Genomic DNA, 24,437 nt, shown 5'->3' on the forward strand with positions numbered 1-24,437 from the left:
CGCTGCCCTTAGGGTATGACTGCTTCAAACTTCAAAATGTTTATTCGGCTTTACGCCCACCAGGGTATGACTGCTGAACTAATCTTGGAGTTCTTTAAACCTTAACACTGTTTTGGAAGTTTTAATGCAACAAAGTTGATCAGCAGGGGGGGAAATGGAAGATGCTGACTTGCTTGCTTGCCTGACATAGCATCCCTCTTTGGTGTTATATCTGCTCAAATTGTGGTTTGTGCCACCTTGGTAAAGTAGTTTAGATTGGAGTGAACTGACCAACTTGAAGAAGCATCTGTGGGCAATTTCTTTTTCGTCTTTAATCACCTTTATCTGTTATACTTACAATGCAATAATGTGTGCTGTGTGAGTTGGATCTAAATGAGCCTTCCGTAAAATAGAAAGATACTTCTGCATGTGTAAGGTAGCCCTCTCCCGCTGCTCCCGCTGAGTTTTGCCAGTTCTCCCAGTCCTGCTGCACCCCCTGTATCCCAGGTGGTACTGGAGGGTCTCTCGGTTCCGAAGAGTTGATTTTGAGGAAGCACAGGGGGTTGAAATGAAGAGGAAGGCATGGTAAAGTACTTGAGTAGAATTCAATTTAATATATTTCTAGCACCAAACAACCCTTTATCTCTTCAGAGCCATCATATAACTTGCCTCTATCAAGTGATTCACAAGGGTGCACTCTTGACGTAATAATCACCTTGCTTTATTAGATGAAGGTTCAGGATTTTGTTTTCTACCATGGTCAAACCCAATGCTTTCAGAAAGTCCACACAGAAGGCATAATGCGGCTGACCACTTCCCATGGTTTGTTTCCGGTCTTTGACAATCACAAGGTGTATTACCTCTTAGACAAGCAAGTTCAATGTCTTCCTTGAAATTGGTCAATGTTTGGTTCTTTTTCAGCTGTCCTAGTGCTGGAAAGCTCCTTCCATTTGATCTGAAAGCACCAGGTTCACGTGATTAAAGGGATGGCGCCCCTAGTGTCTCATGGGCTCTCCAACCCTTATGTGTGGATGTGTGTAGTGGGGAAGACTATGAATGTAAACTCTTCGTTATCAGGCTTCCGGGATTCCTGGAAAGCCTACATAGAAAGGCTTTGCTGAAATAGAAGTCATTGTATAGATGTTGAGTGGTGGTGGAAGTAAGTTGTGTAGCATCGGAGGCAGCAGTGCAGCCCAGCTCCTCCTTACTTGCAGCAAACCCCCTTCAAGCAATTATAAAGTGTGAAGGGGGCAAATGCTTCCACTGTTACTATGCCTCATATGACCAATGGTTCTGACCTGCTGCACAAGTATCCTACTTAAAATTAGCAGGTAGGGAGTTTCTGGTGTAGCACGCAGCAGTGCCAGGATCAAACCCCTTATGCATTGCTGTGCAAGAATCACAGCAGGTAGGTAAAGGGTAAAGGGACCCCTGGCCATTAGGTACAGTTGTGACCGACTCTTGGGTTGCAGCGCTCATCTCGCTTTATTGGCCGAGGGAGCCAGCGTACAGCTTCCGGGTCATGTGGTCAGCATGACTAAGCCACTTCTGGCAAACCAGAGCAGCGCACAGAAATGCCATTTACCTTCCTACCGGAGCGGTACCTATTTATCTACTTGCACTTCGTGCTTTCAAACTGCTAGGTTGGCAGGAGCAGGAACCGCGCAACATGAGCTCACCCCGTCATGGGGATTCGAACTGCTGACCTTCTGATCGGCAAGTCCTAGGCTCTGTGGTTTAAACCCACAACGCCACCCATGTCCCTTTATCATAGCAGGTACTAGGCAGCACAACAGAAATCGGCTACTGGTTCTCAAGGTGCTTAACTGATTGAATTCCTTTTCCATTGGGTCAAGGTTGTACAATAACTAACATTACAATCCTAACCACGTCTGCTCAGAAGTAGGCCCCAATGATTCAGTGGGGTTTATTTCAAGGTAAGCGGGGATAGGATTGCAACCTCCAAGGCAGTGTTTTTAAACTGTGATGTTCTGTATAAGCTGGGGATCTTTTCCATAGCACCCCATAACTTTCTTTCTTTTCTTTCCTTCCCTTCTGCTCAAAATACCACATCCTTCTCGCCATTCAGATGTTTCACATTCACAAAACTCCTTAGGATGGATTGTAAACAAAAACAAGAGGGTTACTCATCTAGCTGTACAGTAAAATGTTCACTATAGTTTTGTTAGATTGTAGGAAATAACAGCAAGCATACCATGTAATTATCGCAGCGTTGTGCAAAAATTAAGCTTATGCTACTAGCTGTTCAATGAACCGAAACTACGGCGATGCCTGTAATGTGCAATGATTATCACATGAATAATATTTGCTGGCTTAGCTAGTGTATTCTTTGTGCAGCTGAATTTTGGATATGATTGGTATAATGACCCAAAGGGATTTATTGCCAATTAATGCATTTGGTGGAATGTGAGTGTTCCGTTCAGCCTAACTATAGAAAGACGTTTAACCAGAGGATGGGGGTGGGAGAACCAAGCCTGAGTTACTAAATGAATCATATTGGTGTTCTATTTCATCATCAAGCAGAATTTTGGTTTTCCTGGCAGAATTCTTATTTATTACTAATAAAATAATGAATCCAGGGTTCCTGAATATTTTTGTGTGGGAATGGGGGAGAAGGTGAGCATTTTAGTAAAAAAATAATAATCCAGCCTCAGCTTTAATCTTTCAAAATCAGTATCCCTTTTCTGGATTCCAAATCAGCGATTGCATTACGTGTGTGTGCATCCGTACTTTTACCGTTTCTCTTTGAGAGAAGGTTTTGTGTGGGCGAACTTCAAGAAGTCGAGAACGTGCATTCTTGGGTCTGCACTCCCACCGGTTTCCAAATGATAAACATGTACCTATAAATGTTTGTGCATTGTTTTTAAATTTTGCCAAGGTCATTGTGTGCCATGTTTTCCCTTTTAATTGAGAGTGACGGCGGCATCCCAATCACGTCCATTCAGAAGTATTGGATTCAGTGGGGCTTACTGCCAGGTAAGAGGGGAAGTTAGGGTTGCAGTCTAAAGCAGCTTATGTTCAAGAGGAAACATACCTCCTTTGTGTGATCTGTGGAGTAGTTGCTAAGCTGTCCTTAGTGTTCAGGTTAGTTGTAGCATACTTAAGGAAAGTTTTGGAACAGTGCCAAGCTGCATGTTAACCATCTTTGGCCTTTGTGATGAGAAAATACACTGACGAGAATTGAAAGTGCATTGAGGATAAACAGTGGTATGAGAAATTTAACAGGACAGTGCAAGCCTATGCATATCTACTCAGAAGTAAGTCCCATTGAATTTAATGAGGCTTACTCCTGGGTAAGTTTGTAGGAGTGGGGTTATTGCCTTGTTTTTGTTTGTATTACGTATTTTGTGTTCTCATTTTGTGAACTGCCCTGTGATCTTCGGATGAATTGTGGTATGCAGATTTAATAAATAACAATAAATATAAGTTGGCTGACATCCTATGCATGTTTTTATAAGGGTATACAATGGTACCTTGGTTCTCAAATGTAATCCGTTCCGGAAGTCCGTTCCAAAACCAAAGTGTTCCAAAACCAAGGCGCGCTTTCCCATAGAAAGTAATGCAAAATGGATTAATCCGTTCCAGACCTTTAAAAACAACCCCTGAAACAGCAATTTAACATGAATTTTGCTATCTAACAAGACCGTTGATCCATGAAATGAAAGCAATAAACAATGTACAGTCATACCTCGGGATGAATACGCTTCAGGTTAGGCATTTTCGGGTTGCGCTCCGTGGCGACCCGGAAGTAACGGAGCGTGTTACTTCCGGGTTTCGCCGCACATGCATGCGCAGACCGTCAAAATGACGTCACGCACATGCGCAGAAGCGCCGAAACGTGACCCACGCACGTGCAGACATGTGGACACGGGTTACGTTCGCTTCAGGATGCGAACGGGGCTACAGAACGGATCCTGTTCGCATCCCGAGGTACCACTGTACTGCAGTCACACAATCAGTAGCTGAACTGGGTTCCACACAGTCACAAAAACAAAACAAAAAACCACAAAAATAAAAATGCAGAAGAAATAGCAAAAACAGACAAACCTCAGCGTAATATTCAAATTGGAAGTGAAACACTCAAAACGGAGCACGTTTGGCTTCCGAAAAAGGTTTGCAAACCGGAACACTTACTTCTGGGTTTGCAGCATTCTGGTTCCAAGTTGTTCAAGTACCAAGGCGTTTGAGAACCAAGGTACCACTACATCTCATTAGACTTACTTCAGAGCAGAAAGGCATAGGATTGCCCTGTAAGACCCCCACCCCCCAAAAAACATAATAGTGCCCTCACATTGGGAATCTAAAAGGAAGCTAAAACTGTGTGATCTGGAGTCCAAAGTGCTTATTGACATCAGATACACTTTATAGCATGGGACGCGGGTGGCGCTGTGGGTTAAACCACAAAGCCTAGGACTTGCCAATCAGAAGGTCAGCGGTTCGAATCCCTGCAACGGGGTGAGCTCCCGTTGCTCGCTCCCAGCTCCTGCCCACCTAGCAGTTCGAAAGCACGTCAAAGTGCAAGTAGGTAAATAGGTACTGCTGCAGCGGGAAGGTAAACAGCGTTTCCGTGCGCTGCTCTGGTTCGCCAGAAGGGGCTTAGTCATGCTGGCCACATGACCCGGAAGCTGTACGCCGGCTTCCTTGGCCAATAAAGCGAGATGAGCGCCGCAACCCCAGAGTCGGCCACAACTGGACCTAATGGTCAGGGGTCCCTTTACCTTTTTACACTTTATAGCAGGGGTAGTCAATGTTCCAAATGTTGCACTACGGTTCCCCTCATCTCTGACCATTGGCTATGTTGATTGAGGCTGCGGGCAATTGGGAGTTCCAACAACAAATGGAAGGTCCCATGTTGGTTATCCCTGCTCTATCGTCTGTGCGCAACAAGGAAAAACAGATGTGGTTTAGGAGAATCTTATGCTCCAAGATTACACATCCTTCCCCACTTGTGTACGGCCATTGCCGGCCTGAGATAAAATGAATGCAAGTATGCGCTGAAGCTGTGGATTTGAGAACCATGGTTATGTCCAGGTTCCTGCAGTGAAATTGAAATTTGAAATTGAAGCGGCTTCCAGCATAATGCAGTGTTAGTATTTATTAGCTAAGTGCATGTACTTGGCACTACTGTATAAGACATAAAATAAAAGGCCCACTGAGTCTAAAAATAACCCCTATAATTTAATTAAGAGAACACAAAGAAAGGAAAGGGAAAGGGGGAGGAAATCATGGAGAAGGATTTGAATAAAGTAATCAAGAGAATGCAAATTGGAGCAATTATGTGTTTGAGAAATTTCTTTAAAAACGAGGGATATATCAATTACTAGCAGGTAATGTGTTTTCAGCATGTATGGCTAAAGAGGGTTTTTAAACATCAATTCAAAACTTAAAAATTATGGCTTGAAAAGAAGAGGGGAATAGGGAGGAGAGTAGCAACAACAACAATAATTATTATTTATTACTGTTGTTGTTAGCACTTATTAGTTGCTTTTCTTTTATAAAAAGTAATCCAAAGCAAGTTATAGAATTAGATTAAAACCAAAATGATTAAAAGCTAAAAACAGAACCTTACATAAAAGGCAGGTCTGATGCATGCTGCTCACAGGATGAGGCCGCAGATATCTAAGAACCTCCAAATGAAGGGCTCAAAACACTATGGTGTGTTGTAGGATCTTTAACAATAAATGGAGCCAAATGCATTTGGTATATTCCTTGAATAAAATCTGGTGGCTTGCTAGTATTTCACAGGCCTGGGCATAACTTGTTTCATTCATGGTCGTCTTATTGACAGGAAGCTCTGTATCATGCACACAGTAGCACATTGGCAGCATCATTTAGGCACGGGCGTCTCCCCAGTTGCATGCAACCAGCACACTCCTGCTGACGCATGCGCCGTTTTCCTTGCCGAAAGGGGGCAGAATGGAATGGGGGAATCCCCACTTGCTCTTGTCCCGGGAACAGAACCCCTGCGTAAGAGGGGATTCCCCTGTGTCACGGTCTGGTTCACGGACGAATGAAGTCCTGGCTGGGGACATCGGGACCGGGGCCAAGATGGCAAGGTGGGAGCAGGAACGGGAGTCCGGAAGCCAAGAGTCCGAGGGTCACAGAGCCGGGAGTCAAGATGCCAAGGGTCTGAGGATCAAGAAGCAAGGAGTCACAACGTCAAGGGTCCGAGGATCAAGAAGCAAGGAGTCACAAAGTCAAGGGTCCGAGGATCAAGAGGCAAGGGGTCAAGGAGCCAAATGCAGCAAGGCAGGAAACGTGTTGCTGTGGCAAAGAGCCGAAGGGAAATGCTGACCTTATATCCCTTCCTGGCTCTTGCCACCAGGTGCTGTGAGTTACCAATCGGCCTCACCTGTGCAGCCACGCCTTGCCTCTTCAGAACAAACTTAGGAAGGCCCCAGTCCTGCGAAGTCCTGCTGGTCACAGGGCCGGGCTTCTGCTAAGACCATTACAATGCCGGTTAACTTTGATCTTTGACTAGCCTTGATAAATCTTCTGGCACCCTTTCAACAAGCAAGAGCAGTGTCCTCAGACCTCATCAAACTTACCTGTTTGAATACAGGACTGTGTCCTGGCACCAGACTTGCAAAGAAGCCCACAATATGTACTAGATCACAAGCGTTCTGGCTAGCTCCCCTCACACTTGCCCATATCAGTCTAGTGTGCTTAGCTGTAGTGGGGGAGAAGAATGTCCAGCTATTATTACAATTCCCTGCCGGTTCATCTTAAGGTGAATTTGATTTGTTGCAAGGGGTGGGAGGTGTGATTACTAGTGAACCATACATCTTAAAGACACCACAGTCTCCACTGACCTTCATTGTAAGAAAACCGAATTCTGGGTAAGTCCTGGGACTTCTGAAGTCTCTTGCTGCTTCGACATTGGGGTATAAATGCTATATATCACCCTATGCACTAAGCAGTCAAATGTTATGGTACCATTGATTACAGATGGTTGTTTGTCTGTTTAATTATTGTATTTTTAATATGTTCTGTATTGTTTTCAAAGGGCCACCATGTTGAGGTGTTGTTGTTTTTTTTAACCATCTCAAAATTCCACACATGCAGAAAACCTTTGGGATTCTATTTCTCAAAGACATGCTCAAAAGAATTATTATTATTATTATTATTATTATTATTATTATTATTATTTCTTCTTCACATGTTCCAGGCAGGTTTTATTTACACCTATGTACAACCTGAGCATAAGATGGAAGGGCTCACAGCATTAACACTCCAATAGATCTTGGTTCCCCATCAGGTTTATGGCACGTTTCCCAAAGCCATCATTTTTGGTTTGAGCACAGAGAAAGCCCCAGCTCCCAGGTCACCTCATACACAGACTAACCCAGGCTGTTGTTCTATTTGCCAGATGATGGCACCTTCAACCAGGCAAGGGACTGGGGTAATGTCTACCCACTCCTGGAGAGCATCATTGCCCTGTTGTTTCTATGGCAACAATCAAGCTCTTCCCTCAGGCAGGTGGAGGTGCTTAACTGGGCCCGCCCAAAGTATGATTTTCCTTAATTGGATTACCAGGATCCCTGGAAGCTAAGAAGCAAATAGAAGTACCCTAATTAGTTTTCCCTGTCCCACTGACACTTTCTATCAATGATGTTATGGAAAGCTGCAGTTGTCGGATCAAAATACCTGTGCTCTTATCAGTGTAGTAAAGCACCAGAAATTCATAGATCCTTTTTAGCCCTTTAAATTTTAGGTAATGGGAGAGAAAGCAGCTTCTGCGTTTTTCAGTTAGTGAATTTGGTTTAATCCAGGACTGTGCCAGTGTAGCATGTTAGTTCATTTCGAGTAAAGTAGAATAGTATTTAAGACCAAAGTCATATCACTCCAGTGTTTGTCCTTCACACAAGCTATTTATGTACATGAAATCACTCAGAATGTAATCCATAATAGAATTTTGAGGGAAGTGCCTCCTGGTGTAATTTTGTATGATATGAACTATCTAATTTTCCCTTTAATGCGCAAAAAACCAAGCATTTATAACCATCACTAAAAAAAAAAGGTTGTTGAATAATGGTTCTGTGCTGGAGAGCAACTGGGACCTGGGGTTGTGTGTGTTTACTAGATTATTTTTTTAGCTTTCATGATTGCTTCAAAATGTGTTTATTAGAATAGGGTTTATTCACTCCTCTGAAGAGCCGGTTTGAAATGGTGGAATGGAATCTTACAGGCTATTGCTCATATGCTGGAATGTCACAACTGAAGATTTTAAATTGCTCTGTGTAAGCAAACATTTTGTCTTTTTAGTGGCTTAACAATATTTAATCATTTGAAATTGCCTTGAATCCAAATGAGATGTATTACCCAAGTGCGCGTGTGTGTGTTGTCTCAAGCGATAGGTCTAAAGCATATTGTATGAGACATATCTTTACTAAGATAATTGCAAGAATAGTATTCTTTCAAATCCCTTATTCTCTCTGGGGGAACATATACTCAGCTGACTAACATGAAAGGAAACCTGTTTCTCTGTCACTGTTTTTGAATTCTTCTGTCATTGCAACCCAGATGGCATACAAGATTGGTTTTGGGTTTAGTTTCATCCTTAAACCATTCCAAAACAGTTTCTGATCTGATAGTGCTTCTGTGCTTGACCGCTGGAAAGTCCATTTTCACACCAGAGAGTGTCAAAGGATTTGAAAGAAGCATCATTATAAATGTTCCCTAAGGTATGGATGCCTGTGTTTAATGACACATAGCAGCTGAATAGCTCTGTAGGGAATAGTCAAGGTGGTGTTTGAGTCAGAATGCTTTTGTTATATTTGAAGATCTGTGCAGGGTGATTTTAGCTTGTTGGCAAAATATATTGATCCTGGATAGTCACATCTTTTAAAAATTGATCTGCCCCACTTCTGTAAGGCAATCTTTGTGTGAGTCTCGAGGAGATAATCAATAGCTACCCTGAGCACTACTTTTTAATGTGCTTAAACTCAGAGGTATAGACCTAAATGGACAGGGAGCATCTTTCTGTAAGCCTGCCTTGCAGATGAACCCAACAAGAGTTACTGGCTTGCACAAGAAACAACAGCTTGCACAAGCTGCCCTTCTAACATGGTGAACCTGGCTATTTAGACTGTTTGGCTTCTTAGAAAGAAGACTTAAAAAAAAATGACTCCATTTCCCCCACCCCCTCTGCCCAGTGCAATTCCATGGTGGTTGTGGAGGAAGTTAGAGACTTTCCTTCCTCTGTGGCTGGCATGGAAACTAAGCAAGCTGCAGAAGAGGGGTAGAGCAGGTTGTGTCTCCTCTGCCAGCCTGCTTACTTGCCTGCATGGAAGTTGCAGTTGGTTCTGGCTACCAGGCAAGTTGTTAAATGCAAGACAAACTCTCGATTCTGCTGTGAAGGCTGATGAATCTATAGTGGACAGATCTTCTGAAGGGCATTCTTCTGAAGTTGGTGGCTCTCTGCACAGTTCGTAACCTTGACTGTGAAGGGTACAAAATGGTACAGGGATGCTCCAGAAGTTTGTGAGGCTTGTTCAGGTGGCAAACTATGGTTTTCCAAAACCCAGGAATTTGCTAGTCAAGTGAATTTGGTGGTGGGGAGTGTGCAAGCGCCGAGCTCATTCCAGAAATGCCGAACTGGTTTGGCGTTGCAGCTGAAGCAACCTGCCCTTTGGGACACTGTGTTTGGATGATCCTAATTCTGTTTAATAAGCTGAGACATGAACAAGTCTTTTGGTTACTCATGTAGCTCTTGGGGCGAACAAAGAACAAACTGAGAAATTAAGAAGTCTTCAGTTAAGAGACTTCCGGGGAGGTGCCTCCGGTAATGGCGGAATTCCTCTGACCGGGAGGAATCTGCTCCGTGGGAATCTGGGTCTGGCCGCCACGGCGAAGGCGGAGACCCGTTAAAATCACAGACGGGAGAAGCCTGTGAGCGTGGGATTCGGCGGGCACCTTTTGCGCCTCCCCCACTCGCGGGGAACCCCGGTTTTTGGAGCTCCGGAGCGACGTGGGGTGAGTGGCGCGGTGCATCGAATCGTCTGCTTCTTCCACGGAGTGAAGCCGCATAGCTGTTGCCGGAGAGCGCTGCCCTTTCCTGTGGACAATTTGACTTTAAAGTAATTACCCGTGAGTAGAGCTGAAGCGGAAGCATTGGATTTCTAAATGTTTAATTTGGTATCACAACGGGGAGGTTCAAAACAGGAAGTCCACCTTCCCCTTTTGTAAATAGACTGAGGCAATGAAGTTGCAAGCTGGAGTCCTGGAAAGTATTTTGTAAAAGATTAAATTTCCATCAATAAAGAACATTAAACCGCCTCTTGGAGGCAGGAGAAGAGAGGGGGAAGTTGCGGATTGATTATGCCTGTGGGAGAGAGTGAAGAGATTTAAAACACCGCCGCTCTGACCCTGGAAACGGGCTGCTAGCAGGACTGACGTCTTTTGGAATGTTCATTGACAGTGTTTAGAACGTTCATTGACAGCTAGTTAAACAAGAGAAATACATTGTTTCTACTGTCTCCGGCTGCTTTAAAAAGGAGTAAAGGTAACTGAAAATTGAAACTAATTTGAAACTAATTTTGGATTGTTGAAAAGAGGACACTATTGACTATTACAAATAGAAACTGTTTCCCCCTAGTGGAAGCCTTTGAAACCGGTTGTTTTACAAGAGCTGGGCTAGGGGAATTTCCAGCTGCAAGTTAAAAACCGTGAGACTCTGGGACTGACCTTGAATCTTTTAAGTGTTATGGTAAATGGAAGAGGAAAAACAGACCAGTCAACTGTTGACAAAACATCAAGGTCTGGGAGGACTTGGCAACAATCCAGAAGAGGTCCATCATCAGGCCCCCCTGCTCCTTCTGTTGCTGCCTTTGTACCAGCATATTTAAAACCAAGAAGAAGGTCGACAGAAGAGGCTTTAGTGGCTGCATTTTATAAGATAAATGACTCATTGGATCAGCTTAACAGGAAAATGGACACGATAAATGCGAAAATGGATGTTTCAATTACTAAAATCAACCTAAATACAGAAAGTATAAATAATACCAATACAGAAACCACCCAGAAATTGATACAGGAACCTACTTTGATACGGCAAACTGCGGAGGAAGCCAGGGAAAAAGCTGTTGTTGCTGAATGTAAAGTAACACAACTGGAGAGAAAGAGAAAGAGAGCCCCAGCCCTACAAAGGCAATTTGATGAACATAAGTTGACGCTTGCTATGACTGAACTTAAAGAAAAACAGACGAATTTGAGGATTAGAGTTCACTTTTGGTGGACATGCCCAAGGATCAAGACACTTTGGGAGATGATTTATAACGAAATGAAAAAGGTATTTAAATATACCCTTTTGAAGAAGCCAGAGGCCTTTCTCCTGGGCATGGTCGGCCAATTGGTGTTAAAGAAGGATAGAACTTTTTCCACGTATGCAACAATAGCAGCAAGAATACTCATTGTGAAGTACTGGAAGACACAAGATTTATCTATTCGGGAAGAATGGCAGATGAAGTTGATGGACTATATGGAATTGGCGGAAACGACTGGCAGAAATCCGAGACCAGGGAGAAGAGTCGGTGGAAGAAGACTGGAAAAAGTTTAAGACTATTTATAGAAATACTGTAAAAATAATGAATGTAAGAAAAATGTTGGAATGAAGTTATATGGCTCTAGTAGAAATGCTATAAGGAATTAAGTATAAATAGATTAATAGAGTATTAAAGGGAAAAATAAGGTCAGAATATGTTAAGATAATTCTAGGATAGAAACAGAGGAAGATGGAAAGGAATTGCTGAAACAATTAATAGAAGTGGAATACAAAAAGGGAGGTGTGAGGAGGTCGTGGAAATAAGGGAATGAAAGATAAGATATTGAAATTGTTTTGTGTGTTAAATGGTTTGTGTCTTATTTTGTTATGCTTTTTTTGTTTTGTCTATTTTGTTGTGTTTAAATGGTTGAAAATTAATAAATATTATTTTTTTTAAAAAAGAAGTCTTCAGTTAAGTACAGTTTCCTATTTTGTTCGGACAGGGAAACTACTTCCTGATCTTCTACTTATTACAGTGGTACCTCTGGTTGCGAACGGGATCCGTTCCGGAGGCCTGTTCGCAACATGAGCAGAACGCAACCTGCGTCTGTGCACGCACGGGTTGCGATTCGCCACTTCTGCGCATGCGCGTGACGTCATTTTGCGCGCATGCGCAAGTGGCGAAACCCGGAAGTAATCCTTTCTGGTACTTCTGGGTCGCCGCAGGACTTATCCTGAAAGAACGTAATATGAAGCGGACGTAACATGAGGTATGACTGTATTTTGCTCCCATTGTGAAGAAAGGAGCTGCCTACAAGAGCAAGATACTTGTTCATATATTTAGCTGATTAGATAAAATATGATCAGCTGAACAGTCTTATGCAACTCACAATTTGCCTTGTGCAACACACTACCTTGGAGTAAATCCTACTGAACTCAATGCAATTTACTTATTAGTAGGCATGCTGTACCTAGGCTAACATTGTTACAGCAGGCGTTTGGAACAACCCAATGCAACTCTAGAACACTTTAAAAAAATGTTGTTTGGTAGTAAAATATGGCACTATTATTGGCTGTACACTTATCGAGTTAAAACCATCTGTCAGAGGAGGACAGGAAATTTGAATTAAAGATGGTAGTCAGATAACTAAAGAGCAATCAACTATTTTCCTTCATCTGACTGATAAGAGGAACAAGGACGTGCTATCTGATATAACCATTGTTCCCTTTAACCATGAGCGATTGCAGAGTTGTTGAGGCAAAAGCAGTGCTGGCGAAAAATGATATTGCAAACACAACACATTTATCAAACATTTAAGGAGGCTGTCTGCCTAAAAATCTAGTGTTTTAGTACATACAATCTAATGTCAGATCCGGTAGCTGCCTCTTTTTAGGTGTCTGTTTCAGATTATAACCCTTGTACAGTCATACCTTGGTTTGCGAACGCCTTGCAAGTTGAACGCTTTGGCTCCTGAACGCCGCAAACCTGGAAGTGAGTGTTCCGGTTTGCTAATGTTCTTTGGAACCTGAACATCTGACACGGCTTCTGCAGTAGCTTCCTGCAGCCAATCGGAAGTCACGCTTTGGTTTCCAAATGTTTTGGAAGTTGAACGGACTTCTGGAATGGATACTGTTTGACTTCAAGGTACGACTGTACAACATTTAATTTCCTTCCACCGTAGAGATGAGAAGGGCTGTTTCAGAAAGATGTTGCTTTGCCACCGGATACATGATGATAGAATCACATGCAAGATCCAAACAGTTGCTTATAGGAAGCCTAGTCTCGTTGAATTGGTATCGTTGGCTTAGACCGTAAGAGGAATTAATGCAGGCGAGTTGTTGAAAGTATATCTCCTGTCTCCCTTTGCACTTCCCTGTTCCCCATCAGAAGTCTCTCTGGAAGATCTGAGACCTCCCTGAACATTGTAGGCTGGGACAGGGACAACCTTTCCTTGCCCCTCCAAGCCCAGCCCCACATTTTCACGGGGACCCGTGAGAGGATTTGGGGGGGGGGGTTGTAGGTGGCTGTGGGGGAAGAGAAGATAGTTCCGTTTCTTTGTTGTAAAAAAAAAAAAAAATACAACATACAGTATACAATGGCAGTGAATGAACCCGTCACCAGAAAGGTATATTCACCAGGAAGACCTGTTTAGTTACTGTATTTTTTGCTCTATAAGACTCACTTTTTCCCTCCTAAAAAGTAAGGGGAAATGTGTGTGCGTCTTATGGAGTGAATGTAGGCTGCGCAGCTATCACAGAAGCCAGAACAGCAAGAGGGATTGTTGCTTTCAGTGTGCAGCGATCCCTCTTGCTGTTCTGGCTTCTGAGATTCAGAATATTTTTTCCCTTGTTTTCCTCCTCCAAAAACTAGGTGCGTCTTGTGGTCTGGTGCGTCTTATAGAGCGAAAAATACGGTATCTGATACTCGGTATGTACAGTACTGGCTAATTGTGATATAGTTCTTACCAAAACCTGCTCCGGTTCCCTATTGTCAGTACATCTAATTACACATATTGCCTCTTGACTAAATTATTGGAAAGGGGTGCTAGCGAATTCTGTGAATTCTGTCCGTCGCTTTTAAAAGCTAACTTACACTTGCTTGTGTTACAAATCTGTGCCTGTCATTGTAAGGTGGCTATTATCTCTCGTGTGAGAAGCCATAGAATTGTAAGTTGACAGTAGCTGTACCTCAGTCTCCCTTAAAGACAAGACAGGGATAAGATTTAAAGTGATTGAGAATATTTTGCATTGATGTGGAGCCTTGCTTTCTAGATAACTGAGAACTGGTGCTGTCTTCCTTCGGTCAGATGAAAGATTTAGAGTTGCTCCAAAGAAGGTTATGACGAATGCTTGATGAATACTGAGCCATTGTTATTACTTTAATCTGTTTTGTTTGCCATGAGAAGAACCAGTTTTCCCTAATCTTCCCGGGGTTATAGGAGCTACCATGATGGTTGATAAGTTTTAGTTAGCATTAGCATTTAGTTAGTTTAGTTTAGGTTTTTGTAGCACTTGAGACTCTGATACATTGATTCCTCCCACTTCTACCATCACGTTGTCTTTAATGCTAGCTTGCCTGCCAAATATTCTTAATAATAATTTCTGCTGCAATTGTTCAGTAACTGTATTATCTTTTAAAAGATACGCCTTTTGCTGCATAAGTAGTTTTTATGCAGGGCTTTTAAAGGCCGTCTTGCGCGACTAACTTGTGGCCAAAGTGAATGCATCTTGCCATCCATGCATGATGGCCCATCGCTGATTGACAATTTGTAGGTAGGCAGCGAAAACAGATAGTTAAATCACTTGCCAAGCCGCAGGATGTGGCCAGTGGGTTGTGTTAGGCTTGGCAAGCTGCAACTTGTGTGTGTGCGCTTTGCGTCATGCCACCTGTTGTTCAGAACTCTTTGAACTTAGGCTTAATATTTATTCAATACACTTAGGCAGTGTTTGTGTTTTGCGGGTCTCCAGAACGCAACATCTTACAAACAGCTTGGTCATCTTTCCGTGTTGAAAACCTTGGGTGGATTCAGAGCATATCCGCAGCATACATTGGAAGCACCCCCAAAACACATTTAAAGCGCATAACTTAGAATCATAGACTTGTAGAGTTGGAAGGGACCACGAGGGTCATCTAGTCCAACCCGCCTGCAGTGTGGGAATTCGTCCAACATGGGGCTCGAACCCACAACCCTGAGATCAAGAGTCTCATACTCTACCTACTGAGCCATGAATGAAATTGCTTCCACCAAAGAATCCTGGGAAATGTCGTTTGTTAAGGCTGCTGGGAATTGTAGCTCTGAAGGGGAAACTACAATTCCCAAGATTCTTTGGGGCACGTTGTGTGCTTTAAATGTGCATTGGCTGTGCTTTATATGGATGGGGAAGATCTTCCCTCGGGTGACTTCATAAAAGCTGGCATTTGTGAAGGCTGCAATTCCATGTACATATTGACTACCTTGTTAAGTCCAGTATCCCCAACTTTCTGAAGCTGCTTGGGCAGCCAGAGAAGCAGAACATAGCTGAGGCTGGGCTTAAGCATGGGGTCAGAGGCTACATCATACTCCTTCCCTTGTTTACAAGGCCAAGCAAGGAACCTTTAAGAAGACACTGCATCCAAATGTGCCAGTACAGTAGTGAAACCATTCCATAGCATCCCCATTAAATTGAAAGTGACTGTGTGTGGGTGTTTGCAGTATGCATCTCAGTATCTTGGTTTTGCCATATACCGTATTTTTCCGTGTATAAGACTAGGTTCCCCCGCTAAAAATAATGTCAAAAATTAGGGGGAGTCTTATACACGGATAGTGCTGAGGGTGGACTGGCGATTGGTTGTTGCCCCGAAAATAGGGGGCGTCTTATAGATGGAAAAATACATGTCACATCTACTACCCTGCCTTTGATAAGACTTTTAAGACCTCTTGACTGATCTGTACCTTTTGGGTGTCCTTTGAAAACCCATGACAAGGGGGGGGGGCCTTAATTTAAGGTGCTCATTGAAATTCAAACCTCCCCCCCATTTCACAAAGCATCACGTTGGCTGGTGCTAGGCTTTATAGTCTCTTGGTGAGATCAGAGCAGTGCCAGGTCAGGAGAGATTGGTTGACAACTTGGGTCTGCACCAGGACTTCTGTTGCAAACAGACCTAACACCAGGTAGCTGATTCATTTGCAAGATTATCCTAAGTCCAGTCTAGACTCAGCGCACAAAGATCATTGGAATGAAATGGGCAGTGGGTTGGATTTTTTCCTTCCAATGTCCACATGAAGGCTGCCCAAGTCATATTTCAAATTGGTTAAGCAGAGAAAACTGTCTTATCTGGAAATGCTTGGAGTTCTTACACCATCACTTGTTCAGTTTCACTCCTCCTGCCCAGGAGAAAGTATCCTAGGTTGGTCACCCAAGCATCTTGAGGAAGAAATATAAGAAACCCCTCTTTCAAAGAGGGCTGTGTTCACCTCTCTCCCAAAAGCATTGCTGAGCCTGATCAGAAGTTGGTCTTTCTTAGCTCTGAAGGGACAAGGATCCAAATTACTGTACCTCATGTACAGTGTCAGGTTCTACACCTCGCAGGTGGTCTAAGCCAGGGTTTTCCGAAGTCACATCTCTAGCTGTTTTGGGACTGCAGTACCCCTCACCCCTGACCACTGGTCCTGCTAGCTAGGGATGATGGGAGTTGTAGTCCAAAAACAGCTGGAGACCCAAGTTTGGGAAACCCTGGCCTAAGCGACGATGACAGCTGGATGTGCCCAGTGTTGATCAGTGAGGTAACTGGCAGAAATGTAGCAATATCACATCTGGTTTAAGATTAAGGGATCACTGCAAGTTTACCGTTTCAAATGTCTATTCTGCACAGTACTTTAAGAGTTAGAGTTAACTAGCGGTAGTAAGAACAGAATGATAAAGGATCCGTGGGGGTTCCTATGCAATTCCTTTCTTTTCAGGCTGAGTGGGGGAGAGTTGAAATCATGCAGCTAACTATGATTCTGATAGCCTTCCAAATTGCAATTACCCTGTTAGTTATTGGACAAGGTGCAGTGCTAGTTTGAGTGGTAGGAAAATGCAATATCCTGCCTTCCTTGAGGGCAGATATCTGGATCCTACAAATCAAATGAAGTAATGCTGTACTGCAAATTTAATGTCTGGATGGGCTCATAATAGCACTTGTGTAGCTGCCCTGTGATGCATTTGTGGAAAGTAACTGTTGGAGATTTGGCATTTTGATTGCAATGCTACACTTAGTAGAAAGTGCTGGAAGGAAGAAAATATTGTTTTAAAATCAGAATAGCATAATTAGGGCTGGTTTATGTGGCTCGTAAACATGGGAAGAACATTCCTTATTTCATCCATTTTACTTCACACTTAAGTGCATTATCATATGACCATTTCTGTAACAGATTAACATTATGTTATGAGAGAGGTTGTCTATTTTTGCTGTGAAAACTAGTTGTAAGGGCAGGTTGTTTCGGCTTTAAAGAAACTTAAAATTTAATAATTCCTTAGATTAGGTCAGAGATGTGGTGTGTGATGAACATGTGGGGGATGCATTGGACACATAATTATAATTTCTGGCTCTGATAAAAAAAAAGTTTGGTGTTCATTAATATAGTTTGATATATCAGAAGAGAGACATCTGGAAAGATTTAAAAACCTTAATGTCACGCAAGTTATGTCAAGCCAATAAACTCTTTTGGTGGCAGAAAGCTTAAAAACAAAGCTTTATATATTTACAGCAACTCAAATATATATATATATGTTTAAAAGTGTACACCTTTTAAGGCTATTTTTATATAAAATATTTACGTAGATGTATATTGGAGGACAGCATATTGACAAAATATTTCCATGGTATTACTCTTAACAAACTGCCATGCAACACACACCTTGACTAATGAAGAAATAGAATATACAGGCCTTATCTATTTAGCACATGTCAAACATTTACAGTCTACCCAATTCTATCGTCCATTTTTTTTTTTAAAAAAAGATCCTTATTTGGCAGTATTTACTTCAGCTTCTTCTTAACATTTCCTATTAAATGATTCAGCGAATACTGAAATCTAATCTGTGACAACCTGAGGTACTAAGCATTTTTGTCTTACTTCATGGTCTTCAAAAGTAATTGTCTTGTTCCTCTTAGGCTCTATCCACGAGTTGTGTATAACAGCATTATTTGGAATGGGGTCAGCTTCCACTATTGAAACAACGCGCTTTTTCATTTTGCTTTTCAGAACTTTCTGAAATTTCTGTCTAGTGAATGCGTATAGTAGAGGGTGGAAAATGGTAGTTCCGTATGCCATGACTAGAAAACATAACCTCAGTTTTACCAAAAGGTCACTTGGGCCCAAACATAAAATGGTAGTGTTTAAAACTGTAATTGGCGTCCAGCAGAGAAGAAAAGTTGAAATGATCAACAGTGACATCCTGAAGACTCTCTTCTGTCTTTCCCGTCTTTCGCGATGTCTCTTTACAGCCCTCCGTAGGGCAATTATAACAGAAACAGAAGTCCTCACGCCAAAGACGACGTTTCTCCCTCCACTGCTTTGGGATACTTCAGTAGTTTCATGTTGTGTGGACAAAGAAATTGTTTTTTTCTTCCTTGCTTTTTTCTTTTGTGCCGTGGAGAATCTTGTGCCTATTCGGATATTGAGTGCCTGGAGGATTTTGCTGTATGTAATTAACATTACTATAACGGTGAAAAAAAATATAGGAATCTGCACTAAAAGGTGGTAGTACATTCCCAGCTCTGTGTAGTATTCATTTGTGCTGACGCACAAGAGCGTCTTATTTTCCCAAGTATTGGCACTTTGAAGACTGAAGAAATTCACTTCGATGAATGGAATTAAGAAGGCGAAGAAAGAGACAATCCATATCGATGTCATGAGCGTGACAGCCCTTCCCATCGTCAGAATCCGATTTGCAGGCTTCACAGAGATATCGTATCGGTCCAAAGTGATAGCAAAGACGTTGATTGCAGTGGAAACACTTGCGAAGGAGACACAAGCCTCGTGGAAGCAGCAGATCAGTGCTGTGTTGCTCTCCAGAGAAAGCAGAAGAATAACTATAGTTAGAGGAATACATCCCACACAAATTATTACATCAAGGACGTGCAGGTTCATTGTAATAATGTTACTGACCGAGTTGATTAAGTTGGATTTCATGCAGTAAAGTACCAAGACAGTGAGGTTGCTGCCAAGTCCCAATACAATTTCTAGCATCAGAAATCCAGTAAGAGAAACTTGAAAGCTTAATGGATAAGACAGTGGTTGGTACATATTTGTGTCGATGTCGTCAATGGCATCTCGAACTGTAATGTTGGATTCAGACTGCATGTTGACTTCTAGAATGGAAGAGAAACACATTCTTTTGTTGGAAGTTTGTTTTGCCCTGAAAGATGAGAGAGAACATATAAAGCTGTTTGGTTTTTGGATGCTCGTCATAATTTACACGTCTACAGAAAAGCAGGTTTTGGTTTTTATTAGCTTTTAATTAACACACGGTGACTTTGGAATTGTACTTAGCTTGCAGGAGTTGAAGGCAGTAAAAAAAAGAATTTTTTTCTAACAAGGCTGTAACATTTGCAATGCAAACTGCACACATAGCTTTGACCTTTGTACTTGTTGGAAACTAAGCCATATTATTTTATATGAAGCTTTTGTGGGGAAAGGGAGGTGGCTATATTTCAAAGAAACATGCATTTTGCATTTCTTCCTCTGGATGATAACTCCACCCTGAAACATTTCTTTAGATTACAGTCATGTTATTGGAATGGTGTACTGCTAGCTCCTTGGAAGTGTCTTGTATCGAGTGATTGTTTTTGATGTATCAATACGTGTAAAATGTTGTGGGTGCATATAAATTGATTGTGCAGTTATAAGTGAATGTTTGTATATATGCGCAAAGATTTGCAAATGTATGTAGTCTCTTGCACTGGTTTCATAAACTATTGATACATATTTTTTATGTACCCAGCATGTTCCATGCAAGGAAATTCAAGCTGCTAGCAGAGAGAGTGGCTTCATAGTGTTGAGTTGCTGAGCCGCATGAAGCAGGAGAATTTAATCACAACATCTTTGTCATCTTGTTAGACAAGAATACATATTTTGTCATGGTGGGGTTACGTAGGCAGGCTTAAGTGGGTGGTGCATTTGTGTGTGTTTTCTGCACAAAATACTGTAAAAGTCATCTTCCATCCCATGTTGAAGATTTATGGTTTACTGAAATAGCATTAATTGTAGCAATATGACTTCTGCTATGACCACACCCTGGGTAGTTTATGATTCCAGTGTCACATATTTAATAATAATACTTTTAGATGCTTGCTAATTGACTGCTTCTGAAAGGTGAACCACTTTCTGTGCCTTAGGCCTTCTGACAGTGCTATTTTACTCAAATGTAAGTCCCATTGTGGTCACTGGGGCTTACTCCAAGGTAAACCTGCATAGAGTTGCTGCGCAAGATATTTCGGCAAAAACCTATTTGTCTTGGTTGTTTCATATCCATGTTTACACCCTTGTAAAATAAACATTTTAGAAATAAAATGACAGTTATTAATCCTTTCACTCGGAAATTTCAATAATAGGTTGGGGTTTTGGTTAATTATTAGCTGGCATATTTATTGAAGAAGGGCAATAATTTTTATACTATAAGAGTTTTGGTTAGGAAATAAAGCAGAAAACCCTTTTAAAAATACTAGCTGTTACTCTATCACCAGATGCAAGTTTTGAATGACTTAGGTGGCAATTTCTTCTGTTTATGAGGTCTTAGCCATAGGGACATGTTTACAGCTATTCTAAATGTATTGTAAATTATATACCCTTTGCAGTGGTTAACAAAAAACTCAGAAAGATTAGAGGTAGTTAAGCACGCTGTATAACCTAGCCTGTTTTACTAGGCTAAGCTGCAGGAACATGCAAACTGAAATCTTACAAAAATGGAAAAATTCCCCATGTGCCAACTTTTAGACAGACAGATTAAACATTAGGTCTTTGTCGCACCAGTCAGTTAGATAGATGTTCAGTTAAATAAAAGCAGAGATGTCAAGATGGGAAGGTAATTAAAATGAAACGCATACCCAGAGCTGTGCTCTTTTCTTCTGCAAATGTTAAAACAGAGGTTTGGTGCATGCAACATCTGACCTACCTGTTTTCTGTTGCCTCAGGGGCCTTTCACCTCACTATAGCAGCTTCTCATAAATTCATACATGGTGTCACTGACAGATTTTGACATGCGTTTTCACCTGGCAACAGAAAGATGGCTGCGATCTGTTTCCAGCCTTGCAGAATATTTTAGTTTTTCTTTTTGTTTTCAGCACATCAGCAGCAGATGAAAAAAAAAAAGCACAATTGAACAAAAAGGCTTAATTATAGGTTCCTACAGACCAGAGCCTGGTGTCTCTCCCTTTTAAAAGCCACTGGTGGACAGCAACTCTTTTGTGAGTGATTCATAATTTCTAGCCTCTTCTCCATTGTTTGGCACCACTTTTTAATTTCATTTCTAAAAATGTAAGCTGCAGAATAGAAATTAACACTGGACTTCAAAAATGCCCTTTTGTTAGAGTTGTACAATGGCTTGTGTGGTACTTTTGTTCGTTAGTGTGGAGTCCTGGGTTTGCCACAAAAATTGCTGTGTGTTGCATTAATCCAGTTCCTGTGTGCTCATTTGCAGCTACTATAACTCGGGTCATAAACTACATCAGCTGGTTAGGATAGTTCCCTTAAACTTTAGTCACTGTACTAAGTGCTACAAATGGCGTTTTATTGTTGTATATGACATACTTGGAGCCAAATTTTAGCATGCTGGCATTTATATAGATATTCCTTCAGGGAAAATTTGTGTTACTGTTTCTTCATTCATCAGCCAAATCCACAATTCTGGTTTTATGTTATAAATCCATTTGCAAGAGATGCTCACCATTTTGCTTCAGCAATAAGCCACTGAATTAATCTTCTCTCCTTGAGTATTTGAGCAGGTGCCTTTGTTAGTCCTCTGTGTCCATATATGCATCACACGCCATTCGAGGGGGAATGTAGATCCATAACTTTCTTGTAAATCCTTGGGTTTAAAAACATATATTATAATAAGCACATCCCGATAGCCGTTGTGAAGATCTGCGGGCGACTGTGTTTTTCTTGTCGTTGGTAGTAAAACCGAATCAGATTATATGCTCCCTTGAAAAGGAAGATGAAACATGATAAAAGCAGAGATTCTGTAATAATTTAAATACAATTATGACTGAATACATGCTTCTAGTATCATCTGATTGCACACTATGAAAGATGGCTTCTGTCAGGCAGTGTGAAATTGTTTTCTGTAGGAGTATATAACATTAACAAAATTATTTAAGTACTTCCGAATATGGTAGTTCTCTTCTGTTCTTCCCCATCCTGAAATACCTTTCCATTTGGATCCATTTAGACTGGATATATTTTAAGATTACGTTAAAGCCAAGGATACAGTAGTAGTTAGGGGAGGAATGTTTCTACAATTAAAAAAACAATAATTCATAAGTACTGTGGAATGCAGCTTTAACAATAGACTAGTTTACATACTAATGTATTGGCTTCATGTGACCATGTAAAAGTCTCCACTGCTTCGTAGGAATTATAAGTAGCATTTTGATTTCCTTACTTTGTGTAAGCTTATTTGCATTAGACTTCTTCAGACATACCTTCAGTAGCAAAGCATTTAACAGAAACACACACACACACACACACACACACAAAATTTCCCCATAGGCAACCTGGAATTAGTCATATAACCCACCCCCCACAAAAAAGCATTTATGATCCTTTATGGGATATTTAAATTTGTTGGTGACATATGCAGCTGCCTAATATATATTTTTTTTAATGGCCTTGACAGAAGAAAGCATTTTAACTGCATTAAGAACTATTTAGCAGCCGAAACCTAAGCTGTTCCATCCCTTAAGAGGTACAGACACTGTAATCTTCCAGATCGCATGAATTCACAGGCAAAACACTGTTGAAGGATTTCATCCTTTTAAATGGAAGAAAGCATATTTGAATGCTGTGTGTCCTCAAAAATAAAAGCAGGAAGCCAAATCGGAATTTTAAGCGGAACCTGTCATCTCTCTCCCCTTCACAAACATTGTTTCTTAGCTACTGCTGAGGCTCTGTATTGTAAAAAGGAATGTGCCTTACCTCTATTGAGGATGGAATAAATTCCTGAAGCCGGTGGAACAGTTCCAGTTTGGAGGGATTCATAGTTTGTTTGTTTTTGGGTTGTTGTTGTTTTTCACTTGTTAGCAGAGTACAGGGGGAAGAGGGTGAAAAGCATCTCTCCAAAAAAGGACCTTAATGAAAATTTGCGCTTGTGCTGTGCCATTGTTTCCGCGCTGTTTGTTCACATGCACACAGCATGCAGTGCTGCTTTCTGAGCCTGCTGCAGTCTCCCACTTCCCACCGTAGAATCAATAAGCATCTGAAAATGCATAATGAAAGTCGTTTAACATACTGAAGGCTTCTTGTCTCCAGAGGCAGCGCAGGCTCAGCCGTTCGGAAGAGGAGCAGCTTTGGCTGCTTAGCAAAGCTTGTTCCGGGCAGCTTGAGCAGAATGACAGCCTACCTTGTCGCTTCTCTTCACTGCAGAGAGATGCAGTGCATTCACTAATTTTGATTGGTCAGTGATGTTCGGCTTAAACTGTGCTTCATGCATATGGGAGTGAATTTTCTTTTTCTCTTTTTAGAGGAAGCTTCTGTTCAAAGGGCTATTTTTTAAAGCGATGCCTTGAATATATTAAAGAATAATAGTTTTAGTATCCCCATTTTGCACAGTGTGTGTGTGTGGTGCAGAATAGTGGATGTGCTACATGAGACCACACAAGTAGGGGAAAGCAGGTATATATCATATTGCATATATTATATTTAGACGAATGTGTTGTCTGCACATGCTGTTCCTTTAGGGTCTGCTTTACATCTACCTCTCTGGTGCAAATCCATTCTCTTCGGTTAATGGCACTAAATCTTAGCCAATATTGTATATTTATGGGAAGTAGGAACTGAAAAAGTAGAGTTTGGCATGGAATCACTTGGGGTATTTAGGATATTAGTAGGAAAAATGAATTTCATTTAGTTTTGATTTTATATAGTCTGTCAACTGTGGTTTCCAGTTCTGGCATATTGCAGTTTGATAGATTTCACTGAGAAATGTATTGAATGTGAAAGCTGTGAATATTACTTCTCTTTCAGTGCAGAACACTGAATATTGTTCTTATGCATGATTCTGTTAAACTCTATTTTCTTTCGTACATCTTTCTTATCTGTCTTACAGCTTCATGTTCATTTAACTTAATATTTAATCTTTGCTCAATTATGAGTAGGAACTTGAGTAGTGGTAGCTATATGATGAGCAATTAAATCAGAGAGTCAGGGTGTTCTGATAGGACCATCTTGAATGAGTCAGGATGTGCTATTAAATCTAGAATGTGGATAAGACA

General features: G+C 41.5%; 2 protein-coding genes across 10 annotated transcripts in view; one reads left to right on the forward strand and one right to left on the reverse strand.

Annotated features, from left to right (window-relative positions):
* The window catches only part of COG5 (component of oligomeric golgi complex 5), a 161,447-nt gene that overhangs the window by 17,132 nt on the left and 119,878 nt on the right, over positions 1 to 24,437 (forward strand). The gene's annotated exons all lie outside the window — the stretch shown is intronic.
* GPR22 (G protein-coupled receptor 22) lies at positions 17,679 to 23,778 on the reverse strand. Of its 6 annotated transcripts, XM_081023766.1 has the most exons (4): positions 23,143 to 23,777; positions 21,893 to 22,149; positions 21,122 to 21,276; positions 17,679 to 19,366 (listed from the first exon to the last, which is right to left on the reverse strand). In XM_081023766.1, exon 4 carries the CDS (start codon positions 19,339 to 19,341, stop codon positions 18,040 to 18,042), a length of 1,302 nt encoding a protein of 433 aa, XP_080879892.1. In that variant the 5' UTR covers positions 19,342 to 19,366; positions 21,122 to 21,276; positions 21,893 to 22,149; positions 23,143 to 23,777; the 3' UTR covers positions 17,679 to 18,039. The 6 variants fall into 6 exon arrangements, with proteins under 6 accessions (XP_080879892.1, XP_080879895.1, XP_080879893.1 ...); XM_081023769.1 differs by lacking the exon at positions 21,122 to 21,276 and having other exon boundaries at positions 17,679 to 19,319; positions 23,143 to 23,778; XM_081023767.1 differs by lacking the exon at positions 21,122 to 21,276 and having other exon boundaries at positions 23,143 to 23,778.

The sequence above is a fragment of the Podarcis pityusensis genome (genome assembly GCF_964106645.2).
Source record: "Podarcis pityusensis genome assembly, chromosome: 10".
NCBI lineage: Eukaryota > Metazoa > Chordata > Lepidosauria > Squamata > Lacertidae > Podarcis > Podarcis pityusensis.

What these genes read in the sequence shown, in the direction of transcription:
- GPR22 (XM_081023767.1), bottom strand. Translation starts at nt 19,341, where the DNA reads ATGTGTTTCTCTTCCATTCTAGAAGTCAACATGCAGTCTGAATCCAAC.